Source organism: Leptosomus discolor, chromosome 3, assembly GCF_034619465.1.
Source record: "Leptosomus discolor isolate bLepDis1 chromosome 3, bLepDis1.hap2, whole genome shotgun sequence".
Taxonomy (NCBI): Eukaryota; Metazoa; Chordata; class Aves; order Leptosomiformes; family Leptosomidae; genus Leptosomus; species Leptosomus discolor.
The window spans coordinates 24339424-24362546 of NC_141393.1; the positions used below are offsets into that span (position 1 = coordinate 24339424).

The 23123-nt window shown below is 38.8% G+C and overlaps 1 protein-coding gene across 12 annotated transcripts in view; it reads right to left on the minus strand.

Annotated features, from left to right (window-relative positions):
- Positions 1–23123, minus strand: part of NRXN3 (neurexin 3) — a 969254-nt gene that overhangs the window by 242030 nt on the left and 704101 nt on the right. For 10 of the 12 annotated variants that reach the window (XM_086462626.1, XM_086462625.1, XM_086462624.1 and 7 more), the window contains one exon: positions 14308–14489. In XM_086462626.1, the coding sequence (XP_086318752.1) occupies positions 14308–14489 (182 nt within the window). Of the gene's footprint in view, positions 1–14307; positions 14490–17516; positions 17548–23123 lie in introns of those variants that run through there. The other 2 variants (XM_086462634.1, XM_086462633.1) reach the window with 1 other exon arrangement.

Here is a 23123-nt window from a genome sequence, read left to right on the forward strand (position 1 = left end):
TATCTTTAAAAGTAATTTTAAACTAGAATTTGCCACTTTTGCTCAAGACAACGTTTTATGCAAAGAAAGAAAGAAATGAGAATCAGGCACCATGTACACCTCCCTGTAGCAATGCCAAGACATCTACTGCATTGTCATTACTTTTGTCACAATGATGCATGCCAGATTAAGACCAGGAGTCATGCATATAACAATATTGAAAGCATTATGCTTTCATATGCTTACATACACATAGGTAAATGAAGTAGACAAAAGAGCTTGCATTCCTCCTTTCTGCCTATTTCTACATTTTTAAGGGTAAAATACTCCTTCTCTGTGCCTCTACGAAGTTTTCATTTTCCTAGACATTACTTCTTTTCAGACAGATTTGTAACCTAAGTTTTTCAGTAAGGAAGTTAAACGAGTCCGCTAACAAACAGTTCTTGTGAGAGGAGGGGGATAAGAGTAGGGCAAAAAGTAAATATTTCGTGCAACTGATCAAGGGATGTTAAGACATGGCCAAAAGTAGATCAATATTGGGCGCAGTGCTTCAAAACTGTGTGCAACAAGGTATTACCCTCTGTCCCCAAAGAGCAAGGATCATTCTTCAGTGCAGCTGCTCGCACTACAAAGTGATGTCTTTTCAATCATCTCAAAGGCCAGAGCTACCATTCTCTATTCACAAGTTCGCAAGACCATTAATAACCATCTTGGGAATCACTGCAAGGCTCCAGACTACATATCACATGATGCCCTCTCTGATACAGGTTTTGTAAACTAAGCCAGCATGTCATCTGATGTGTCAAAATGCTTATTTCCTAGACTCACAAAAGGAAACCAGAAGACACCTCCTCTCCCTTCTAATCCAGCATTAGCTTTTAATACCAGCTGCCACTGAAAGCTGGAAAAATATGAGTATTCAGAGAAAAGAATTACATACACAAAGTGTTGAAGTTATGATGAACACCAACACATTGGAAGGGAACTTAGCGCCTTTGGTTGAGAATACATCCTTTAAACTGATCACACCAGTGCTGTAAAAGGATTCTGAAACAAACATAATTGGATGACTTCGGTATGCAGATGCACTGAGCTGGGTTTACACAGCCAACCAATCTCAGAACCAAATATACGGTACAAAGATACTCAATGCAGCTTGCAAAGACCCAGCTTGGGTCTATGACAAAGTAGCAATGCTTATCTGGTGCTGCAGCTGAGTGAATAAATCCTCCTGAACACAACTGAACATTCAGGTGCAGAAGCAGTGAAACCTGCCTGCAGCTGCAACTTGTGGACTTGTATGTTCAAATAGGAGATCTTCAGGATGTCCCATTGTGCTACACAGATAGCCCAGAAGAGCCTGGGGGGATGGGGGGGTGGGTGGGGGAGGGTGCTGACACAAAGCACAGGCAATAAAATCCTCTGCAAATGCAGCTGTCAGATAAACATCAAAAACAGAGAGGAGCTGAAGGACAACATTGGCACGAAACAAATAGAGGTTAAACTGACAGGTGTGAATACATATAGATAGGAAAATAAGCTAAACTTTAAAATAGTAGGAAAAACTTTATTTTAGACCAGCATTTCAAGAGAAATAACAGAAGCAGAAAACCAGAAGGGATGAGGTAGATCTGATACAGCCAGAAAAGAGGAAGCAATGCCTATGAGGGTAGGGGACGGGACTTGACGACCAATTGCCTCCCGGTCCTGTGTTCCTAAATTAAGATGGACAGCCAGCAACCCTGAAAACCTCAACCATTTGTGAAGGTCCAAAATTAAACAATTATTTTTCCCCACAAGAAAGCAAGCACGTTTCTTACACAGGAAATAAATTCTGATCAGAACACGGACCAATGAAGATCTTTAAATTGGTTTAAAGCAAAACAGTTTTCTATTGTGTAAGACAGTGTGAACTAGATGCCTTTTTCCTACAGACTCCAATCAAAAGGGAGTTCATTCCATTTGAAAAAATTAAGGTAATTAACAGTAACCATTGTAGGAGGATTATATTTATTTGGTCTCCCTGTAAGTTAAGATCTAAAGAAATATAAATGAGAAACCACTACCTCCTCCGCTTCTCCACAGAAACACAGAGAAGACAAGAATATGGCACAACGGCATTTCTGCTTTGAAAGAAACAGAGAAGACTTGCACATGTAAGGACATATAAGTTCTTCAAAGTAACAAATACAAGAAGAAAATTATCCAGTCTCACAACTGGACAGAATCAGCACAGTTAGATTTTAACACATTACAAGAAAATCCTTTCAGTGTGACAGAACAATGGATTAAATTACTCTTGTAAAGCCCTCCTGAAAGCGTAAGGGTGAAAAATCAAGTCTTAGCAGTAAAAGAAGTTCTGTAAAGCTGTTACGTGCAGAAAGGTGCTGGCAGTCCCACACTGCCCAGGATTTTGGATGCTGTGGAGTATACGTTTACACACTCAACATGACCGGACTTCCTTCTTGAAACGACCCTTCCTGCCCAACTCTTCCGTACACTGGTACAACATCACCCAGAAAACAGCACTCAAAGGGAACCCCCACCTCTTCTTGACATCCCCCTAGTCGCATAGGTTAAATACCTTTCAGCAAGCCCCCAGTTTTTTCCACGTGTTGCCCAGCTCATAATACAAGCAAATGCAATGGCTGTCGAAAGATTGTATCAGCCTCTCTGTCCTGTTGTGGAGATAAATTTACTTCAATCTGCAACACTGCAGCATGTGTTGCCTACCTGAATTATACCAAAAGATTATTGCCCATTGAGGGCCTGATCTCTCTATCCTTGAAATGTGATATGCCATCTATGAAACGGCAATCTGCAGGTAACAAGAATGTTTGTTAAAATTGTTTTAGCAAAGCACCCAAAGACACAGACTACATCCTTTCCTCTTAAACAAGTGGGAAACGCCTGCAAAGTTAGAGAATCTCATTCCTAACGCTACTTAAAAATAGTATACTAGAAGCATGACATAGTTCCCTACAGAACTGATTAATCCCACCATCTCTTTAAGGCTGAGGAGCATCGTACTAAAGGATTTCGCATGATCCAAAACCTGAAATCCTGTATGTGGTATGATTGTTTAAAAGTAACAGAGACATGATAAGACAGCAAAGGAAGCCTAAGTCAGTATAAGATACTTTTCTTTGCCATGCCTAATGATTTCTATTACCCAGCTTTCAGAAACCGCACTCCTGACATCAGTAATTGACAGGAATAAAGAATAAACTAAAACAGGGGCTGTATGCACTGAAAGTAAATTTTGGACAGTCAGAGCTAGTAATATATTTGGTTATCAGGTATAGGCAAAAACATGCTTGGCTGATGCTTTACACTGGCCCAAATTACACCAGTTATATGAGGCAGTCAGTCTCTTTCTGTAGTCTGCAAATTGCTTAAACAAAGCACCAGGAATTCAAATGTAGCAGAAAAAAAGATATGCCAAGACATTTAAGAGAGCTTTCACACTACATAAGCTTTACTTCAACTGGGTTTCAAGACTGTGCATTTGTAGTCTCCCCCATCCCACTTCTTTTACATAAGGAGATGGAAGAGGAAAATGCCTGTATCATGTATTTAACATAAAAGCCTTTCAAACCAGCAGGAAGCCTTCAGTTCAATCATGTTTTATGTACTGAAAGGTTAACTAACAGGAGAGGCTTATTAGCACAAATAATACCACATCAGTGTTGATCCTGACAACACACAAGCTAAGCAAGTTCAGGCCCCATCAACATTTAAATGGAGAGTAAAAACAAGCAACAACAAAAACACCACACACCACCTGCTGCTGTAAAGTTGGTCCTAGGATGTTGTGGGCAATAGCAGGAGGTGCTGGCAATAGCAGCTTTCCAAGGGCAGTACCCTCCCCCAGCTGTTGATATTGAACCACTCTCTCAGGATGGAGAAGGAAGCACTGTGAAGCTTTCTGATTTAAGATAAACATTCAGAACCAGCCAGCTCCAATTCTGAGGCAACAGCTCTAGTTACATCATTTTATCTCCAAGGCCTCAATTCTCTCATTCTATAAGGATGTTCACATGCACCTTTCAAAAAGTTACTGTGATGTATTGTGATTGTACTGCTGTTTTAAAGTTAAATGCATATGTATGTTTTGAGTATCATAACAAACGTTACAACAATGTTTCTGAGTAAGGATTGTACCTTTTTCTTGAAAACTTATGGTCAGAGAAACTCACAAGAGGTTGGATGTAGCCAAACTCCAGTTCAGTGCACTTTCTCCTCAAAATTGTCTCTGCTGTGTGCTAGTAAAATAGGAAAACGCAGCATTGCCTTTCATTTCCCATGTAAAACTGTGCAGGACTAGTCTTTTATGTTCTTTAGAACAGCTGATTTTCATCTCTGAGTCAGCTGCACGATCAAGTTATCTTTCCCCTTCACTGAGTTTTTAAATCCTCGAAAATTAAAGTCACAGTGCAAACAATGTGTAACATTGTTTGGATTAGATCAAGTTTCTATTTTTCTAGCAAACTCAACAATATGTTCGTGTTTAAGGTACTCTTCCTACAGGCTTAATAGAGAAACAATTTATTTCACTGTAGTTGATCTAGTACCAAACAGTCGTTAACCTTTGATGAGAAGGTTAAATCAGATACCAAGCTGGGGTAAATTAAACTGGCAATTGCCCTTGTTTAATTGCTTTTGAGTAGTACTCAGTATGTCTGAATGTGCAGTGAGTTATTATTGTATCCTGCTGCTATCCATTAACACGAAGATCAAGAATTTTATTTTACTTTTTTGATGCAACCATAGAGGTTATAAAGGCTTTAATTACAAACAGATTTAATTTAGAATCTATTAGTGCAATTTATCTAAGCATAAAGTAGTAAGATGTGCTGGTCTGAACAAGCTTGTAAGTTTGGTGCTTCTTGTAAAGGACAAAAAAAAAAAAATCTGTACTGCCAATTGTTAGAGTCTAAAAATATAAAAGATTTTAGTATCTTTCAGAATGAACACTAAAACCCCCACAATTATCTCCTTCAGGTCTTGGTTATTTCAAGAAATAAACTTCCTTGGAGATTGTCTGGCCTTCTTTCTTTGACCCAGCTGGAAAAAAGCCCACAATACTTCACTCCTTCCTATTTAGTATTTAAAAGAAAAACAGGAAGAAGGAAAATCTACATTTTCGCAGCACCAAAAGAGTCACATTATTTCCTTGTTTGCTCACTCATTGACAAGACTGAGTGACAACATGTGAAAACCCCAATTATTAGGTCTGAAATACTAAAAGGATGTACTGCAAAACAGTAAAGGCAATTCAGCTCAAGTTTTACTGAAATTATAATACATAATATAGCCCTAGATGACATTCTACAAAAACATTGTAGTCACAGGAGAAAGTACAGTAAATATTAAGCAAAACACATCATTTGTTTATACAGTGTACAAGAACAAGCAAATACATAACATTTATTGCCATACTGGGTGTTTGGATAGATACTGTGAGATACTCTGAGGTTCGATCATTTAACACCTAACAGCAATTCATAGAACCACAACAAATCCTAAGACAAGGCCGGACCAATTAAACAAGTTTCAAGCTTCAGAAGGTATTTTAAACAGAGGCTATATATTTAGGGATGAATCTCTCTCATAAGCAAAGCCCATCAAGATTTTTGCTTCTAATCAGGAGCGTATTTTTTATTTCTGCACTTACACTGAAGTACTAGGGTCCAACTTTGCAAGATGTACACACTAAAACAGGCAGGTGTGTAGCCTGAAAAAATGCTGTTAATTCTGTCCACTATACGAAATCATGATCATCTTAGTAGAAGTCTCCTTTCCTTGATGACACATCAAAGCTCTTTTTTTAAGTCAGGACATGTAGTGGTTTTTGTTATCCATATCTTTAAGCCACGTTTCACAAAATAACCCATGTAACTTCCCACCAATTCTTCCTCCACCTCCTCCAGTTCTTAATTTTCATTTTGTGTTGTCCAGCCGAACTCAGCTGTTCTGCAGAGCTAAAGCTCCAAGATTATTTTCAGATTTGTGGCTCTGATCAAGCTACTTGTGGGTCCAGCTAGCAATTTTACCATTCATGCTAACATTGCCCTACCAGCTCTTTCTTCCGTATCTCTAATCAGCTTCACAACCTTCAATAACAACAGAAAAAGCACTAGAATCTACACACAAACTGTCGCAGAGTGAGGAGTTAATGAATCCCTGTATCAAAGTTCTGAACTTCCATGCTGCCTGAATGGAGCTAGGGATCTAAAAATCCATCATCTTTAGCCACAGGACATCAGCATGCTATTTCCTGCACCGTTGCATTCAGCTACATACATTCATTCATACACCTGGTACAGACATTGCCAACAAAGTAGGTACTGAAGCTCAAAAGGTCATTGAGATAACTTGATGGGGTGTAGTGCCAAATTATTACAGCTATAAACAGGCATGCTAGGGTGAGAAGCTCCTTAACCTTCAAAGGTTTAGTCTCAACTCATGATCTTCTACCACAGAGACTCCTTCTCAATAGCTGGTAGATAAAAATAGATGGACCATTCCTACGCATAATGTGAACTAGTTCAAATATATTAAAAATGGCTTTTTAATCACCTTTTCAAAATAAAAGCAGAAGTAACAATAACAAGTTTTAAAGCTGGTTTGAAAACTGAAGTTCCATTTTCTTTCTTCAAATTAGTTTTCCTTTACTAATTTTTCTGCGCTTTAGGGAACAATAAATGCAGCATGTGCAAACATATGGGACTTCATAGACCCAAAGAGTTTAGAAAAGGACAGGAAAAGACTGAGGGCATTTTGGGACAGGATCCCCGAGTGTTGAAATAGAACGGTTCCAGTAAAAAAAAAAAAAAGAAAAAAAATCAGGATCTTTGGCAATTTTACACCAGTTACCAAAATAGGCACTGACGTGCATACCTCAAATTTGATCCTCATTCAGATATAGCCTCTCTCAGGCAAAATAACAATGCTGAACTGTTACACCTTTGCCACGGGTTTTATATTCTATAAACATAGACATAACTGGCAAGTAATTATCTTATGCTCCATTTTTTTGTGTGTGGATGATCTGCATATAGTAGCCTCTGTACATTAAATATTTTTAAAGTACTTGGTAAGGAACAGAGCCCTCTTCCAGGTAAAGACTATGCATGACAGGTTGACCATAACCAGTGACTAAGCAGCCATGCATCTGCTTGTTCACTTACTCCTCCCCAGTGAGATAGTGGAGAAAACTGGAAGGGCAAAAGCAAGAAAACGTGTGGATTGAGATAAAGACAGTTTAACAAGTGAAGCAAAGCCTCACTACCTCCCATCGGCAGGCAGATGTTGAGCCACTTCCTGGCAAGTGGGGCCTCAGCACACTGTTACTAACTGTTACTTGGAAAGACACAGGCCGTAAGCACCAGCATTCCCTCTTCCTTACCCTGCATTTTTATTCCCGAGCACAACATCTCATGGTATGGAATGTCCTTTTGGTCAATTTGAGTAAGCTTTCCCAGCTGTATTCCCTTCCAAATTCTGGTGCACCCCCAGCCTACTCACTGACTTCTGAATTTATTGAGGTTGTAAATCTTTTAACTTACAAATGAGCCTTTAGGGTAATTTTACCATCCCCAGCCAAATATCTTGAGTAATCTTCAATAATAAATCATGTGCAATAAGCATGTTGCCATCGACATGAAAAAAGCCAGCTGTAATGTATGCAAAGTACCAAGAAATTCATCCATTCAGCATGGACCACACCTTGTTGCACAGACAGCAGATGGATTTGCATCTCTCAGTGGAATGCCTGTTATGCTTTTGGATAGGCTTTTTGTGAAGGAAATATCTTTTTTACCATACATTGGTCTTCTGCTCACTTTCCTTTTGGTACTTAAATTATACATTAATCTTACTTTTTTCAGCTACTTCCCCCCTTGTCCAGAAAAACCATAATTCTGGGCAGCTTTCTATCCTCTTGCAAACAAGTTCAAGTAATCTAAAAATTTACCAGTCTTTAACTAGAAATTACTTTTCCATCTAAGGAAAACAAGTAACTGACTGTATGCATACTGTTAATCTGCTTCAATGCTGATTAACACGGACACACTTAAATCATCTTCTTGTGATCAACGTAAAGAAACAGAGTGCAATTAAGATGCAAGCCTCAGCTGAAGATGACTGCCATCCTAAGCAAAAAGGAAGACGTGACTTACAACTTACATTTATTAGTACGAATATACGCAGAAAGGAGGTAAACACTTGTGATGTGCTCTGTGAGATCCTCGGAACTGGTCTGCAATGCAATAGCTCAGTGCTTGTTGGAACGTCTCCTGTTACCCATTGTTGCTAAGGGACAGTACCACCACCCCAGTTCTTGTGGTGCCAGCACTCTATCTGGCCCACGCAGCTAAGCAGAAACCTACTCCATTGCACACAGTGGAGGCAGGATACTTTTTCAAGCTATTGCAGTGTATGTATATATACATCACATCTTAAGCGAGAACTGTCTTGCCAATCCCCAGTTATGTTAAATAACACGTAACCTGAGTTAGGTTAAAGGCATCCATACCTACTTAGTCGTAAGTTCAAGAACTGACAAACCACAGCTACAAATCTTTATAAAAGGTATATACGAAGAAATGAAAGAGAGATTCTGCTGAATCTTCATACACTAACATTACATCAGAACTGTTCTCCCTATTCAGCTCATTTGCCATCTTGCCTGGAAGGTTAGCAGTCATGGTTTCAAGACTTCATGCGTATTTAAATCCTCACATTGCACCCATTAAAAACAGTATATTCACAAGTCTCTGCCAGAGACCTTATCCTCAGCAGAAGGCCACATTCAGATAGTTTTAATATAAGAATTACAGCGTACTCTCAGGTAGGTTGCTGGATTTTGTCTTGGTGGAAAATGCCTTTAGAGAATCTGTTCTTTTAGACCTTCTAAGGATCAAGACAATATCATATTTTGCTTGAAAGCTCATCCTAATTTCCTCCCCTTACCAGTAGGCAGTCTAGCCACGCTCATTCACTAGTTGTTCACTTCCTCAGATAAATGTATTACACGATGTTGTCTCCTATACCCAGCCAGTCAGTAAACAGTTTCTTGCTTAAACAAAGAAGTGTCTGCCTCACTTCACCTCTTGGTGATGCACTGGCATGCTTCAGTATAAGACATCTTTCACTGAATATTCCATACCAATCTATAGGGGCTCATAATTTATATAAACATAATTAGGAAAAATGTGCAGTTCTTTACCATTTCTTGAATGAAATGAGACATGATGGGCATCAAACACTTTGGAACTGAAAATTGCTTATGGGACACTTACACTTAACCACTTCTGATACAGTTCTTGGAGTATACCAGTCAAAGACTTACTCTATACCAGTTTAAAACCAGAAAAGGCAAGAATAATAGCACTATTCTGAATGCACCTCAATGGAAACAAGATCAAGATATGGTGGAGTGAAAGTATTTGTATTTATAAAGATTAAAACTCAAACAAACTAGGAGTTCTATACAAGAATAAAAAAAGGAGGTCTAACATGGTGAAACACACACTCTAAGAGAAACCTGTAACTGTAAAGACAGTAAAGGCAGCCAAGAAAAAGAAAGACACAAGATGGGAAGACTGAAGCAGACCGCCCACTTTTTTCATGGTTTGTAGCCTCTGTTGATATACTGCCTGCAAAATGAAACAGGCTAGTCTTAAGGAAATCCTCTTATTTCTATTTTCTTGGGTATAAAAACGTAATCCTTTTACTGCGCACTACAAATTTGGCCTAAGAAAGGCTGAAATATTTTGCATCAAGGTGATTTTGGTTATAGAAGCATAAAACAAACTGCTACTATATTTTGCCTTCATTTATTATCTGTCTAGCCCTTAAGACACTCAGTTCATCATACACTCTCTGTGGATATCCTCCCGATTCCGATTCTTCTGCTGCTTCTGTATCTACTTAGATGGCATGGCACTGCAGTTTTGGAGGGAGCCTCCATAAGACTTTGTACAGAGACAATGGTCTCTACAATCATAAAACCCAAACACAGACTTTGGCCAATCACAGCATAACTGAACAAATTTGGCCAAACGTACACATACGTTTTCTTCCATTTATACTCATTCTTATTTAGCAATGCCATCTCTAACTCAGGGAAGACTTACTTTTTCTTATACTTACTGCTTTAGAATCAGAACGTTCTACATTAAATCCTGTACCCTTTGGTTGCAGCCTGGTGTTGGATCCCCATTAGCTTGGGTCTACTGAGGCAAAACTCCTCCTAAAATCACTAGCATTTTTTTCCTAAACCTAGAGTTTATTTTTTACAAGCAATTCAGAAACTGGACCAGTCTCACAACACCATTCTGAACAGCCAGAGGTGAAATGACAGTTTACAATACACACCAAAATGAAAGACTGCAGAATAAACCAGGAGTGCACATGGATGGGTGATTTCTCTCTCCATAATCATCACAAGAAAGATAATCATCGTCACCTGCAGCTGTCTTCCCCTCCCCATTTAGTCTGTATGAAGATTTTTGCATGTTCTAAGTCACGGAATAGGTGTGTACCGTAAGGTGAATGAACATGTAGAAACATTCACCCACAACTCGTACATGTAGTCTTTTAAGCATCCACTGTGGAAGGCAATTTTCTAATACAGGTTTGGACTTGGTGTTTTGAATGAATTGTGAGGAAAAAAGAAATCTCTTAAGGAGGGATATGATGCTATAACAACACACTCATTTCACGTGCTACAGTTTGTTCAAGCAAACACCTCGTGCTTTATATATGACATTGATCTGGATGGTATGCCATCCATTTTCACAGGCCTGCCTGTTTATACTTCACTGTAAATCAGGAGTGAAAACTGTGTCAGAAACTGTAATTTTTTGTCATATAAAACAGATGCCTTAGTCAATAAATTTCAACAATCTCTGAAAAACTCATAATTAAAAAAAGGAATCCAAACAGAACCGTAAATTAAACAAGCAAATATGTAACTTGTTAATAAGGTATATTTTGACTTTAAATTCTACAAATAGAAAGAGATTATAATGAACACTCCAGAACATACATGATATTAGAAAAGCAGGCAAACTCTTAAAAAGTCTCCTTAGCAGAGTACAAGCCACTTTCACAATCTTTAAAATAGCACCAGATCTTGATAAACCATAGCCTATACTATGACTTTTGGATTAAATTTCAGTTTAGTGATGCACATTAGAAAACAATGATCACCAGGTCGCTGCTGTCACCTATTATCACCAACAGAACACCCAGGGAAGTGTGAGAAGGTCAGAATCCAGTAAATAGTATCCAAATTGGTCTGTGACTGGAATATCCAGAGAGGCCCCAGAAGAAGAGGCCTTCCCAGTATTCATCCAGTAAAATCCTTGCCATTTTCTTTATTATCAATTATAATTGCTCCTGAAAAAGTCAAGCTGCTAAATATACATAAGATAAATTACATTAACATTGGGTTTCCCTGTTTTAATACCTATTTTCTCTTTCTCCTATAATTTCCTTTATGGTTTAAGTATTTGTGTTTTTAGAACCTTATAATCAAATTAATCTGCTTTCATAGCTCTAATCACCAAATTTATTTCTCCCATATTTCTATTATAATTTGATCCACACTGTCTTATTTCTCTTGACACTTGAAAATGGCCTAATGAAACGACAAGTTTTTGAGGAAGATAATACGGACAGTCTTTGAACAGGACAGCACGAAGCATGTGGTAGTTTTCACTCAGTTACAGAAGATCTTGGTCTTGTTGAAAGCTTGCATGCATTTTGCTACGTAAGGAGTCCTATATGATCTTGCATTTAAGTGTCATTTCAAGATGCACCTTTCATTTCAGATTTCAACTTTTTCCAAAGTAATCCTGATGTAAGCTCACTTCTGTGACTTTGAACCATAAACCAGAGATAATTAAGTCTTATAGGCATTCAAAGAAGCCACTAACACTTCAAAAGTTCCTCTTCAGCTGTTCCATTGTGCATAACAGCACGAGTCTCAGACTACATTCTTTCATTCTTTATTTGAATGTTCATGTAGAGTCAGTGACATATATGATGAACACTAATACCATACCCAGAAGCGGACAGCAGCATGCCTTTGCTCCTCAAGAATGACTGGCAAATCCTCCTAATCCATCCTGACCACGAAAGAACAAGAGAAATTAAATCTGAACTAGTTCTGTATTTGCTGCTAGTGAACATCTTCAGGGATAAAGTTGGCCAAACTACACAGGCAGCAGCCAATAGAACTTTTAGCGTTAATATCAACCACAATTAATAGCTTTGATTTAGATACCTGAAATAATCTGAAACTAGCATCATGCCATTGAGAGCAGTTTGAACAAAGTATGTTGTGAGGAAGCAGAAAAACTTTAATTCCTTTTCTTCCCAAAACTGACTGGAAAGTCATGAGCATTTTTTTTTTTTTTAAAGAATGGTTACACCTCAGGTTCAATTGTGTGATTTGTTTCAATCAATTCAGCAAAACTGGTTATAATGCTAAAAAAAGATCACTCATTAAAAAGTTCAGTTAGAGCCATTTTTAAGGGTAGAGTTGATAATATTCGAGACCAAGTTATAGAGAAAACCTATGTGCCTTCATCATTAATGCTGAAGAGACTCATTGTGCAAGTTCTTAATGCAGGATTAAAATTTCCTTTTTGGTACTTGTGTCTGTTTTCCCTTTTCCTTCCACAGACTACCACAAAGAAGAGTTTGACTTCCATTTTCTCTGCAGCATCCTATTAGGCAGCCAAGAGGAACAAGATCCAATCTTAGACTTCTTTTTCTAAGACTGAACAAATTCATATCTCCGCACCTCTCCTCCCATGCTAAGCATACTGTTCTCCAGTTAATTGACAGAATTTTACACATGTTGTATTATAACATCTGAAGAATATACATTCTTTTGCTCAAACCTATCCAACCACTTTTGCTTAATGTGAGTTATGGAATTCCCATTAGGCTTAACATTGTCCACTATTACAAAAGGATTCTTTTTGTTTCAAGAAAGCAAGAAAAAGTGTTTTTCTTAAAAAAAAAAAAAAAAAAAAAAAGCGCCAGCATTTGATCCTGCTTTCATTCCAGCAAAATACACAAACTAAATATTTGTATATATTACAAAGAAAGAAATCGGAATTGGTGACAGTCTGATGGCTCAAGGCCATATTCTAACCTATTCAAACAAATCTGAATTTTACAATAAAATTCAAAATAAAATGACTTAGAATGCTGGCAATGAGTACTAGCCCTGACCCTTGTTTCAGAACCACCCTGCAACAGACCCAGTTCTTTAACATGATTGTGAACATGGCAAACTCCATCAGCAGATTAAGACCCTCAGTCATTCACATTAGGTCTGTTTTGGCCCCTGACATTCCTCCCATTTATTCCATGAATTGTCAACAGGTGTCCAGGTCATTGAAAACCTGCAAATGGGTCATTCCTCTTCCACTATGAATTAACGCATAAAACATTGGGAACAAACTGAGCATTTGTAAAGCAGTAACATGACCAGCTTCTACCTCTAGTAAACTTCACTGCTACTTTGTTCGCAAAGGAAAACAAACAACCTCTCCTCCTCCCAAAGCATCACTCCAAGAGTTTCCAGTTCTAGTGTTCTCATTTTCTCAGAGAATTTGACTCTCCCTAAAGCCACCTTCACTCAAATTTCCCGATATTTGCTCTCACAAAAGAAAGTCTATTTTTGCCTTGCAAAACCACATCGTGTTAACGACATCAAATTCTTATTCTTTTGAACTGTCCCACTAAAGCAAGCATCAGTTATACCAGCCTGAGGATCTGTTCAGTTCTCACTCAGCTTTCTCAATAAGGAAAAAAACTACAACCACTACCACTCCATTTCACTCTTTGCCTTCCGAGAACAGTAATATTCTCCACTGTAAATTCAGCTGTATTCGAGACTGTGCATATGCCACAGTAGATTGACAGTGTTATAGAATATTTCTACAGTTTTAAAATAAACTCTACTGCTATTGAATCTCCTAAGGTTTTGTTTGGTTGTTTTGTTGGGTTTTTTTGTTTGGGTTTTTTTTTTTTTGTTGTTGTTTTTTTTTTTTTTTTTGTTGTTGCCCCCGCCCCCCGTCCCCTTCCTTCTGGCACCAAGACTTAGTTTCCTGTGCATCCCATTCAATAATCCAACAAAATCCTAAAGAACTACCTAAAGCAGGTTAATTTGATGAGTGCTGGAGAAAGAGAAAGCGCAGAGTACGACACATGCTATTTTAGAGTAACAGTTTTCCTCAAATGCATACTCAGTTAACAGAAACCCAGATCTAGCATAGACATGGGCCTATTTGTACTCACTATGTGCAGCTGCAGAAAATCACCAAGCCCAGGAGCACTGTCAATCCGAACAAGAATGCCATCCTTCACTGTTGTGCTGAAGCCCACAGCAAGACGGTCTGTCCTTGTGCTCGGTCTGTCATTAGCTGGCCAGGTGTACAGGATGAGACCTCCACTCTTCCCAAATATATACGTGGCACCAGCTACAAAACACAAAATCAAAGAAAAAAGTATTAGTTACCCATTTAATTTATTTATTTGCCACCTCTGGTAAAAATGCTATGACTTCCAAGAGGAAGAACGTAAGTAAGCATATGTTTTCATTATCATAACTTATTTCATTAGTTAAAGGGATGAAATTAATGCCTCCTGCTGGCCAGGCTACCAATAGCCCACAGAGAAGACTCCAGGAAAATTGAGTAGATGATAGAAATATGTATTTCCTGACTCAACCAGGTAACAGAAGGGACAATGCATACTAAAAATCCTTCTATTTCACAACAAAAAACATTGCAAGCTGTCGTTCATACTGTAATTGATTGTACATCTGTTGTAAGACACACATGAAGTGGTGCTTTAGATTGCCCTCTCCAACTTCTCATATATTCTTCATTCTAAAAAATTGCAAGTTTTCCTTCACAGAGCAATGGCTCTGGAATGCTAGACTTTTTTTTTTTTTTTTTTTTTAATGATGGAAGGAGATATGAAGGTGAAACAGCTTTCTATCAGACAGAACATATCTGTTCCTTCACCATTAGCCTTGCACCATTAGACTCAGAAATAAATGTAATTTCCTGATTATGGAAAGTTCATCCTTCAGATGAGCATGGACTCAAGACTCACAAACACTTCAGGAAGTAATCTAAATGTGCATGTATGTTATTCAGAACATCCTCATCTTCCTAGACACAACACAGCAGGAGAACTACAAACAAACAAGCAAGCTTCCTCTTAAGGTATAAATCACTCAAGAATTTTCTGCTGTATACAACATGATGAAGTACATTTTATTAGTTCCTAAATAAAGACAAGCAACATTTAAGATAAAGATAAGTGAAGAGCTTATCAAGAATGAATGTTTTCATTAGTGCTAATATCCCAGACAATGCCAGATAGGACACTGCTGGGCAGGGGAGGGAAGCTACACGTTTCAGAAGCATAGGATTCAATCTTATACTGGGATTCAAAGGGAACATTTGGCAGCTCTCATTTGAGGCTGGACTTGTCTTCAGCTGAAGACCATTCACACATAGTGGGAGACTATCCTTTTCTCAACTCTTCCTAAAACTTTTTGATATCTAGTCCACGTATTTCCAGCACAATTTGTCTTTAGAGTGAGCCTGGGAATTTGTTCCTTGACCTTGTTTTTAAGGACACCAAACCTCTCCAAAGCTAACACTGTCCTCCCACATTCATGAGGGCCTTCTGAGCTGAGCAAGACAGACACGCAATTGAGGAATTATTGTCGCAGATGAGAAAGCAGAGAAGCGAAAGTGTTTGCAGGTCACATTCTGACTTGTATGCAACACTCCAAGTTAGGAGCAGGATTTTATAACTCAGCAGTTATAAAATCAGCCTCTGACCTTCTTGGAAAATATGGCTAAAATTGCTGTCCTAGGCCCAAATCTACAGCCAGGCCAGGAACAACATTTTTCAACACTTCAGCGACCTACTCCACCTCATTTTCTGAGCATTATTACAACGCATCACAAGCTACAAAATAGCAAGTAAAAATAACCAGCTCCCATTACTGCATCAGGTATGAAATATCTGTAGAAAGTATAGGAAATTACTAGGTATGTTTTCTAATCTGAGTGAAACTGCAACTGATGATCTTCTTTTTTTCCTCACCATATAGCAATCAACATGTATCAAGCAACCCTGAACAGAGTAAATGCAGTTAGATACAAACCAAGGTGGGACCACATATGAGTAACTTTTACACTTGTCTACAAGCTGCAGCTCTCTACTAAAGCTGTTTATGACCTGGATTCCAAATAAATACTACACATTAGTAGAAATAATTAATAGACTTCACCCTTGCTTAAAAGGCTTCCTCTAGACAACTCAGCACGCATTACCAAAACAGACATCAAAAAGTAGGCACACAGAAAGGAAATTATTTGTGAACAGCTGACTCAATGATAGAGTGAAAATGAATCCACGTTTCCTTCCTTCCAGGTCTGTGTATACCCATCAGAATATGCCCTCAGTAATTTCAAACAAATGTGTCTGAAGTCAGGGTCAGATAGGAAATTTCACTCATAATTCTGAATTAACAAAAGAGCATTAGCATTCTGGAATTCTACATATGTATCATTTCAGTTTCAGAAAGATTAATTTTACAGACTGAACTCTTACGTTGTCATTTGGCTTTGAACTCAAGATGGAGGGTGCACAACTATTGTAAAATACGTAGAAAGGGGCTTTAAGCGCATCCCCAACTGTACCTGTAACCTCTTGGTTAGAGAGAGTTGTAGATGACTGAGTAGCGAATTATCTATGTCTTTCCCACAGGTAATGCACAGGTATATCAACAGCCCACTATAAAGAACATCACAAACATCCTCCTTCAGTTTATCAGTTTGTTCTAAAAGTTTTGTGTATCTGTGTTACAGACTAAAACAAGGCATAGCAATGTGTTAAGCAATAAAGACGAGTGCTCATTGTTGACAGCTTCAGAGATTAAAACCCACTTTCCAAAATTACCCTCACTTGAACTGCAAGTCATCCTCCTTTTCTTAGTACTGGTTATCAGGCCCTTCAGCAGCAATACAAGCTTGGAAGAGAGTTCTTCACTATTTATGAAGACAGATGATTTCTTTGCCTCTCTAAGAGCCATTTGGCTGCAGGTAGAGCATGTCAGTGCTCCTATGAGCACCAATTAGAACCAATTATGTCTTCATAGGTCTGTCATGGGACTTAACTGCTTAACAGAGCTCATTTTCTCCTTATAGAGCACAGATTTTGCTTCTAGGCCTCACTTAAAGATATTCAGCACTTTGGGTTTGTGCACAAAGATCATTCAGATGCAACCACCAGAGCAGCACTGCCCAAACTAACCTGTTAGCAGAAGCCTGGTGGCCAGCAGTCGTTTCTTTATTGTCCAGAATTACCTGCGTAATGACAGATGGGCCACTTGCTTTATCTGTGTATAGCTGAATACACAACGATTCATCGAGTACATGAATGTCCCTTCCCTTCCCTGCCTTTTTGAGGGTATACAGGACACCCATTGCCTTGTTTGGAAAGAGATGGCATATTAACATTCTGCCAGTTTTTTCCCCAAATTATGAACAAAATAGTTACTCCAGTCTGAAAACACAAGGTGCAAACATCAAGTAAAAGTGGAAGAGGAAAAAAAAACCAACGAACACACACCCCAAACCAAAAAAACCCCAAGAAAAACCCTCCCAAAACACAACAGAAACACTCTTGACTTAAATACTTCTATTTGACTGCAGCCATAAGTTTACATTTTGAACACTAGGAGAATTGAACAAGACAAACAGTAAAATTACAGTCCTCAATTTCAGGAAAGGAGATTTCAGCTCCACCAGAACTTGACAGGGCCTGGACAAACCTACCTGGTTGGCCTTGCTTTAAGCTGGTGTGAGTGAGCTGGGTAGAGTAGTTTACCTCCAGCAGTCCCTTACAATCTTAAATCGATTACAATCCTTTCTTTGTGCTGTTGCAGAGAACGTTAGACTAATTAAGAGAAGAACTCTGTTCAAAAAAAAAACCAACCCTGACAAAATGAGAGTCTGTTCAGCTTGAGATCTTCTCATTGCACCTCAGCTTTGCTACAGACCTCTTTATTACACAAGAGCCCATATTTTTCCCCAAGGCACTTTCTATTCAAGATAGACAATGCATAATACACTGTTAATGAGCAGTCACTTGACATTTAGTTTTTCCTCATTGTTCAAGGCTTAGTTATGTACCTCATTTAATAAATATAACACCAACTGTGCCCTGAAAATAGAAAAGTATGAGGGACTGATTAATCTCATTGTATTTATTATTACAGTCTTTTACCACTTCAACTATATAACACTAACTTCAACCTATACTGTGCAAAAAAAAAAAAAAAAAGGAAGAAGAAAAAGCCCACAAAGACAGGAACGCACAAAATTATTTCCCAGTCAGCTGTGAGAAATCCCACTTCTCACAGTGCCCTAGGCCAGATTGATTGTACTGACATGTAAGAACAAACAGGAACAGTGCATGTTCAGCTACTTTACTGGGATGCTGCATGCAGAATTTGGTCAGCGTTGGGAGCTCAGAAAAGTGGAGGAATATATGGTGAGTCCCTGCAGATTTAAGCTACTAGGATACCATTACGTGTTTAGCATACACAAAGCTTACAAACTCATAAACTTACAGTTTCAGAGTGGCAGTTGAATTCTCCTAGAAATACATAACTTGTAACTATAATTTATAGCTTTGGTGTTTAGAGATTTAAGTATCAGAGAGATGGATATATTGCAACACACATGACAATGCTGTTATTTAAAGTCTGTGTATCTAGGCAAATTATGTATTTGCTAGTTATATTCATGGACAGAGCTGTTAGATTATTCAGTTTCAGTCAAAACAAAATAGTTTGAGGCAAATGCTCTTCATGGAAAATTCCTAACAGAAAAGTTATAAGCCACAGCAAACAAAGCCTCCCAGTGAGTTGTGCTAAGAAACATTTAGTTGAAGTTAGCACCACCACCTATAATTTTAAATCAGTTATCACTGTTTCCTCATCATTGCCCAAAGACTTCAAAAACCTATCTTAAGGAAGAGTATCCTTCAATCAACATAGTACAACTGCAGCAGCTATATCCTGCCTAAAAATAATCCCGTAAAGCAGCAGAAAATAAGTCTGTCACATCTGCACAAGACAGAACTTTTTTTGTGCCTTAGGGATCCTGTGAATCTCTCCACGTTAAATATTCTATTGCAAAGTCTCTATTTGCATCTACTAAGCCATCAACAGCCCGTTTTGCCTCAGCTACAGCACAGCACACACTCATTTCCCTGTGGCTAGGAAAACACAACATTTGGCAGGTATTATAACAATGTTTATACATTGAAGGGCTAACTGCAGCAACTGTGCACTAGGATATGAGTACAAGTTTAACATACTATGAATGCTACAGTTCAGATTTTTACAACTAAAAAGTACCTTTAAGACTAAAACCATGAGGAACCCAGGCCAATTTAAAAGCTACGGTAACCACTTGAGTTAACACCAAAATTTATGATCAGGGTCCTGCACCCCTTCATAACAACATTGTCATGAACAAAACAATCTCAACTGGGGTAATCTCACTTAATTGGTTTTACTGAAAATTAGCTTAAACTTAATTACTGATTCAGGCATTGAGAAACAAAGACAAACAAATACTTAGGGAAAGTTCTTTTCCTTCACCTTCCCCAAGCTCAACCACAGTCCATCAGCTTTCCTCCTCCTTCCTAGTCTCCCCTCCCTCTGGCTCTCTCCGTAGTGAGACAGCACAGAGGTTCCTTTCCACCATTCCTTGACTCTTACTTTCTGTGCTCCAGCATCGGTTACCCATGAGCTGCAGCCCCTCAAGGGTGTTCCTGCTCCTGTGTGAGTCTCCCACAGGCCCTGGACCTCTCAAGGTGTCCCTGCTCCTGTGCAGGTCCCTCCACTGGCCCCAGTCCCTCAGGGGTGTCCCTGCTGTGGCATGGGTCGCCCACAGGCCCAGTTCCTTTGGGATCGTCCCTGCCCTGAGCTGCAGTCCCCTCAGAGGCATGCCTTATCCAACAAAGAACGCCTCCTTTCAAAAGAGCGCACCTCCAACATGTCTCCAGCAACGTCCTTTTCCTCACACTTCTCCCTGAACCTTCTTCCGTGTCCCCTCCTGTTTCTCCTTTGGTGCCCCCTCGCATGCCCCCTCCTTTCATGAGCCCTCCCCCATCACCTCCTGCATCTCCTGCCCCCAGCAGCTACTGCCATTTCTTAAATGTGTCCAAGCAGCAGCACCACGTGCTCTTCTGACAGGTTGAAGTTCTGGCATGCAGGGAATTGTCTTTGTGTCAGAGCTGGCTGTGACTGCACAGGGCAGCTCATGGCCTCCTCCTGCAATGGGTGCTCTGCAGCCCCCGCCACTCATGACCCGATACACACATGAATATCCGGATTGTGGTGATAATTTGCCAAAAAACATGAGGTATGTAAACTTAATATTTTTCTACCTAAAATAACATGCAAGACAAAGCATATACCTTTCCCTCAATTACATCTTTATTCTCTTGCATAGAGTTCTTGAAGTATAGATATTGTTTTACTTCTTAACATTTTTGTAAGAGGACTAGGAACTTAATTTTACATTCCAGGGAAGAAACGGAAGATGCACAATTTTTAAAGTCAAGGACTTGTAAGTATATAAACAAGAGAACACTACTGCATTTTCCTTATCCACTGCTTGTTTTTCTTGGACTTCCCTCCCCCATATCGCATTTTGTGCCTACTTTATTATCCTACTATATTTTCTGCTTAGTCCAGCAGCTCTGATGAGTCTTTTGCAGTATTTCATATGCTGGTATAAAGGTCCTATTATGTATATTAATAACCATAACATTCTGTTCTCTAACAAGAAGCTATCAGCTCAACTACAGGAAAATCTGTGATGATGGCATTTTGCTCTTCTTTCTTGGCAGGAAACTGAAATTTACGTTATTTTCAAGAAGTAATATTGTCAAAGGATGGAATCAGTATCACACTGTACATGACCACAGGTTACACGAGCAAAGCAAGACCTAACTCACATTAGGGAGGAAACCTTGGTAGCACCTATAATTAGCAGGCCTTTAAAGAGGTAAATAAATAATGGAGACCTGATAGTTTATGCAGACATTCAAAAATTCTCACAAAGTCTCAATAAGAAAAGGTGGAAACTTTGACAAACTCATAGAAATAAGAAAAAGTAAGTAATGGTGACCCTTATCTCATTGTACCTGGACTAGGTAGTTCATTTACTGTTTCCGTCCCCAGAAAAGGCACTAATAAAGGAATGCATACAAGCAAGTGAGAAGAGGTCAGGCATACATCTGCAGAAACTTAGTAAGGAGATGAACTGTGCTGCAGCAGAAGCATCATTATTTGGTCATGCAATGAAAAAGCAGTTCGCAAAACCATGGTATATAGAGAGCTATTCTGCCCCAGCAAGTGAAGATGAACAAAGCAACAGGGAAGAGCTGCCAAGATCAATTTCTGTTCTAATCGAAAAGTCTGATAAAATACATTGGAGGTTTTGCCTGAAATCTGATCAATTACTCTGATCACTGCCCCAAAAATTAAGGTCTCTCCCATGTGTTCGCAACTTAAGGTAAACTGTGTATTTGGCCACTGAGTTTCCAGTCAGGGAACAACATTGGCATAGCTCTTCAGGCTTTAACTCGGTCAGACAGTTCAACATCTTATTTATTTATGCTTACTACACTCTTAAGGAAAATAGAGGCATGCTTTGAACACCAGCTCTAAGGGGGAGTTAAAGCAAATAGCACCAACTGCACAAACCAGAAAAGAGCACCAGAACTTTCAAACGGCTTCCGATTATTTTTGCTCCCCAAAAGTTTATCACATTGCAACACAGACAGTAAAACATCAGTTGATACCTGTACACTGTCAAAAAGACACGCACTGGCCAAGTAAAAAATGAAGCTTCTGACAGTTGTTTTTCCAACTTAACTTCTTCTGGCCATATCAAATAGATCATGCATGCTGTGCAACTCCAACTTTCCTCTAAACTAATTTCTTAGGAGTAAAAAGACTGAAAAAATAACAAAAGAATATTTTGAGGGCAGTCAAAGAAATGCAACAGTGTCCATATCCATTAAGAACAACAGTAGTGGTGAAAATAGGTAAAGTTTTGCCCTAGTTTTGCAATATTCTCCCTAATAGCATGGATGACTCTTCATTATCTGAACCTGACTCTTCATTATCTGAAATCACTTGAACTAGGTCAACTCTAGGTGTGCTGGAACATCTATATTGTCTAGAGATGGCCTAACAGGTGTTTCCCATTTCCAGCTTCTGCAATTTTTTTTTTTTTTTAAATTACACCTATGGGCATCATTCACTAAACGCACTGTGTACAGCTTCTTTGCCTCGTTGTTACATTAGATGTATGATAACATTTCCAGCTACTGTTATCAAACAAATTAAGAATGGAGGGGAAAAAAAAAAAAAAAAAGAGATCAAGAGAGAAGTGATCTGACTGAATTTAAGATTCACAAATGGCTTTAGGATTAAAAGAAAGAAATTAACAGCACTAGTACCAAGCAGTGTGCCAGCCCCATTCCTTCTACCCTTCCACATTTACCAAGGCACTAGTCTTGACAGCAGCTTTTCTTTCTTCTCCAGTTATAAACTGTCATCCAGTTGCCCTCCAGACTTCAACTACATCTTTATTTTACTCCTCCTCTTCCTATCTCACTTCATGTCACACTAAATAATACAAGTTCTTAGAGAAAAGAATGCATCAGAGCTTGGGAGGCAAAAAACAAGCTAGAAATCAACACATCCCCTGACTTCAAACATATAGGCCAATGTTCTTACAGTATGTGGACTGATCTGCAATATCAAGATACCCCAGGATACCTTTGAGTTACTGTCACTGACATGCATCAAGAAATGGAAGCACAGTCAAAACTGAGTACCATCTATCAGAACAAAAGTCTTACTCCATCTCCTAAAGACCCTCTCTGGCACTTGCACATCTCTGTGCCCCAGCTGCTGCGTCTTCCACACCTGAATTTGAAAGGTCTATTAATACAAACATCTGCTTGATTAAAAAAAAGTGGGGTAGTGGGGTGTT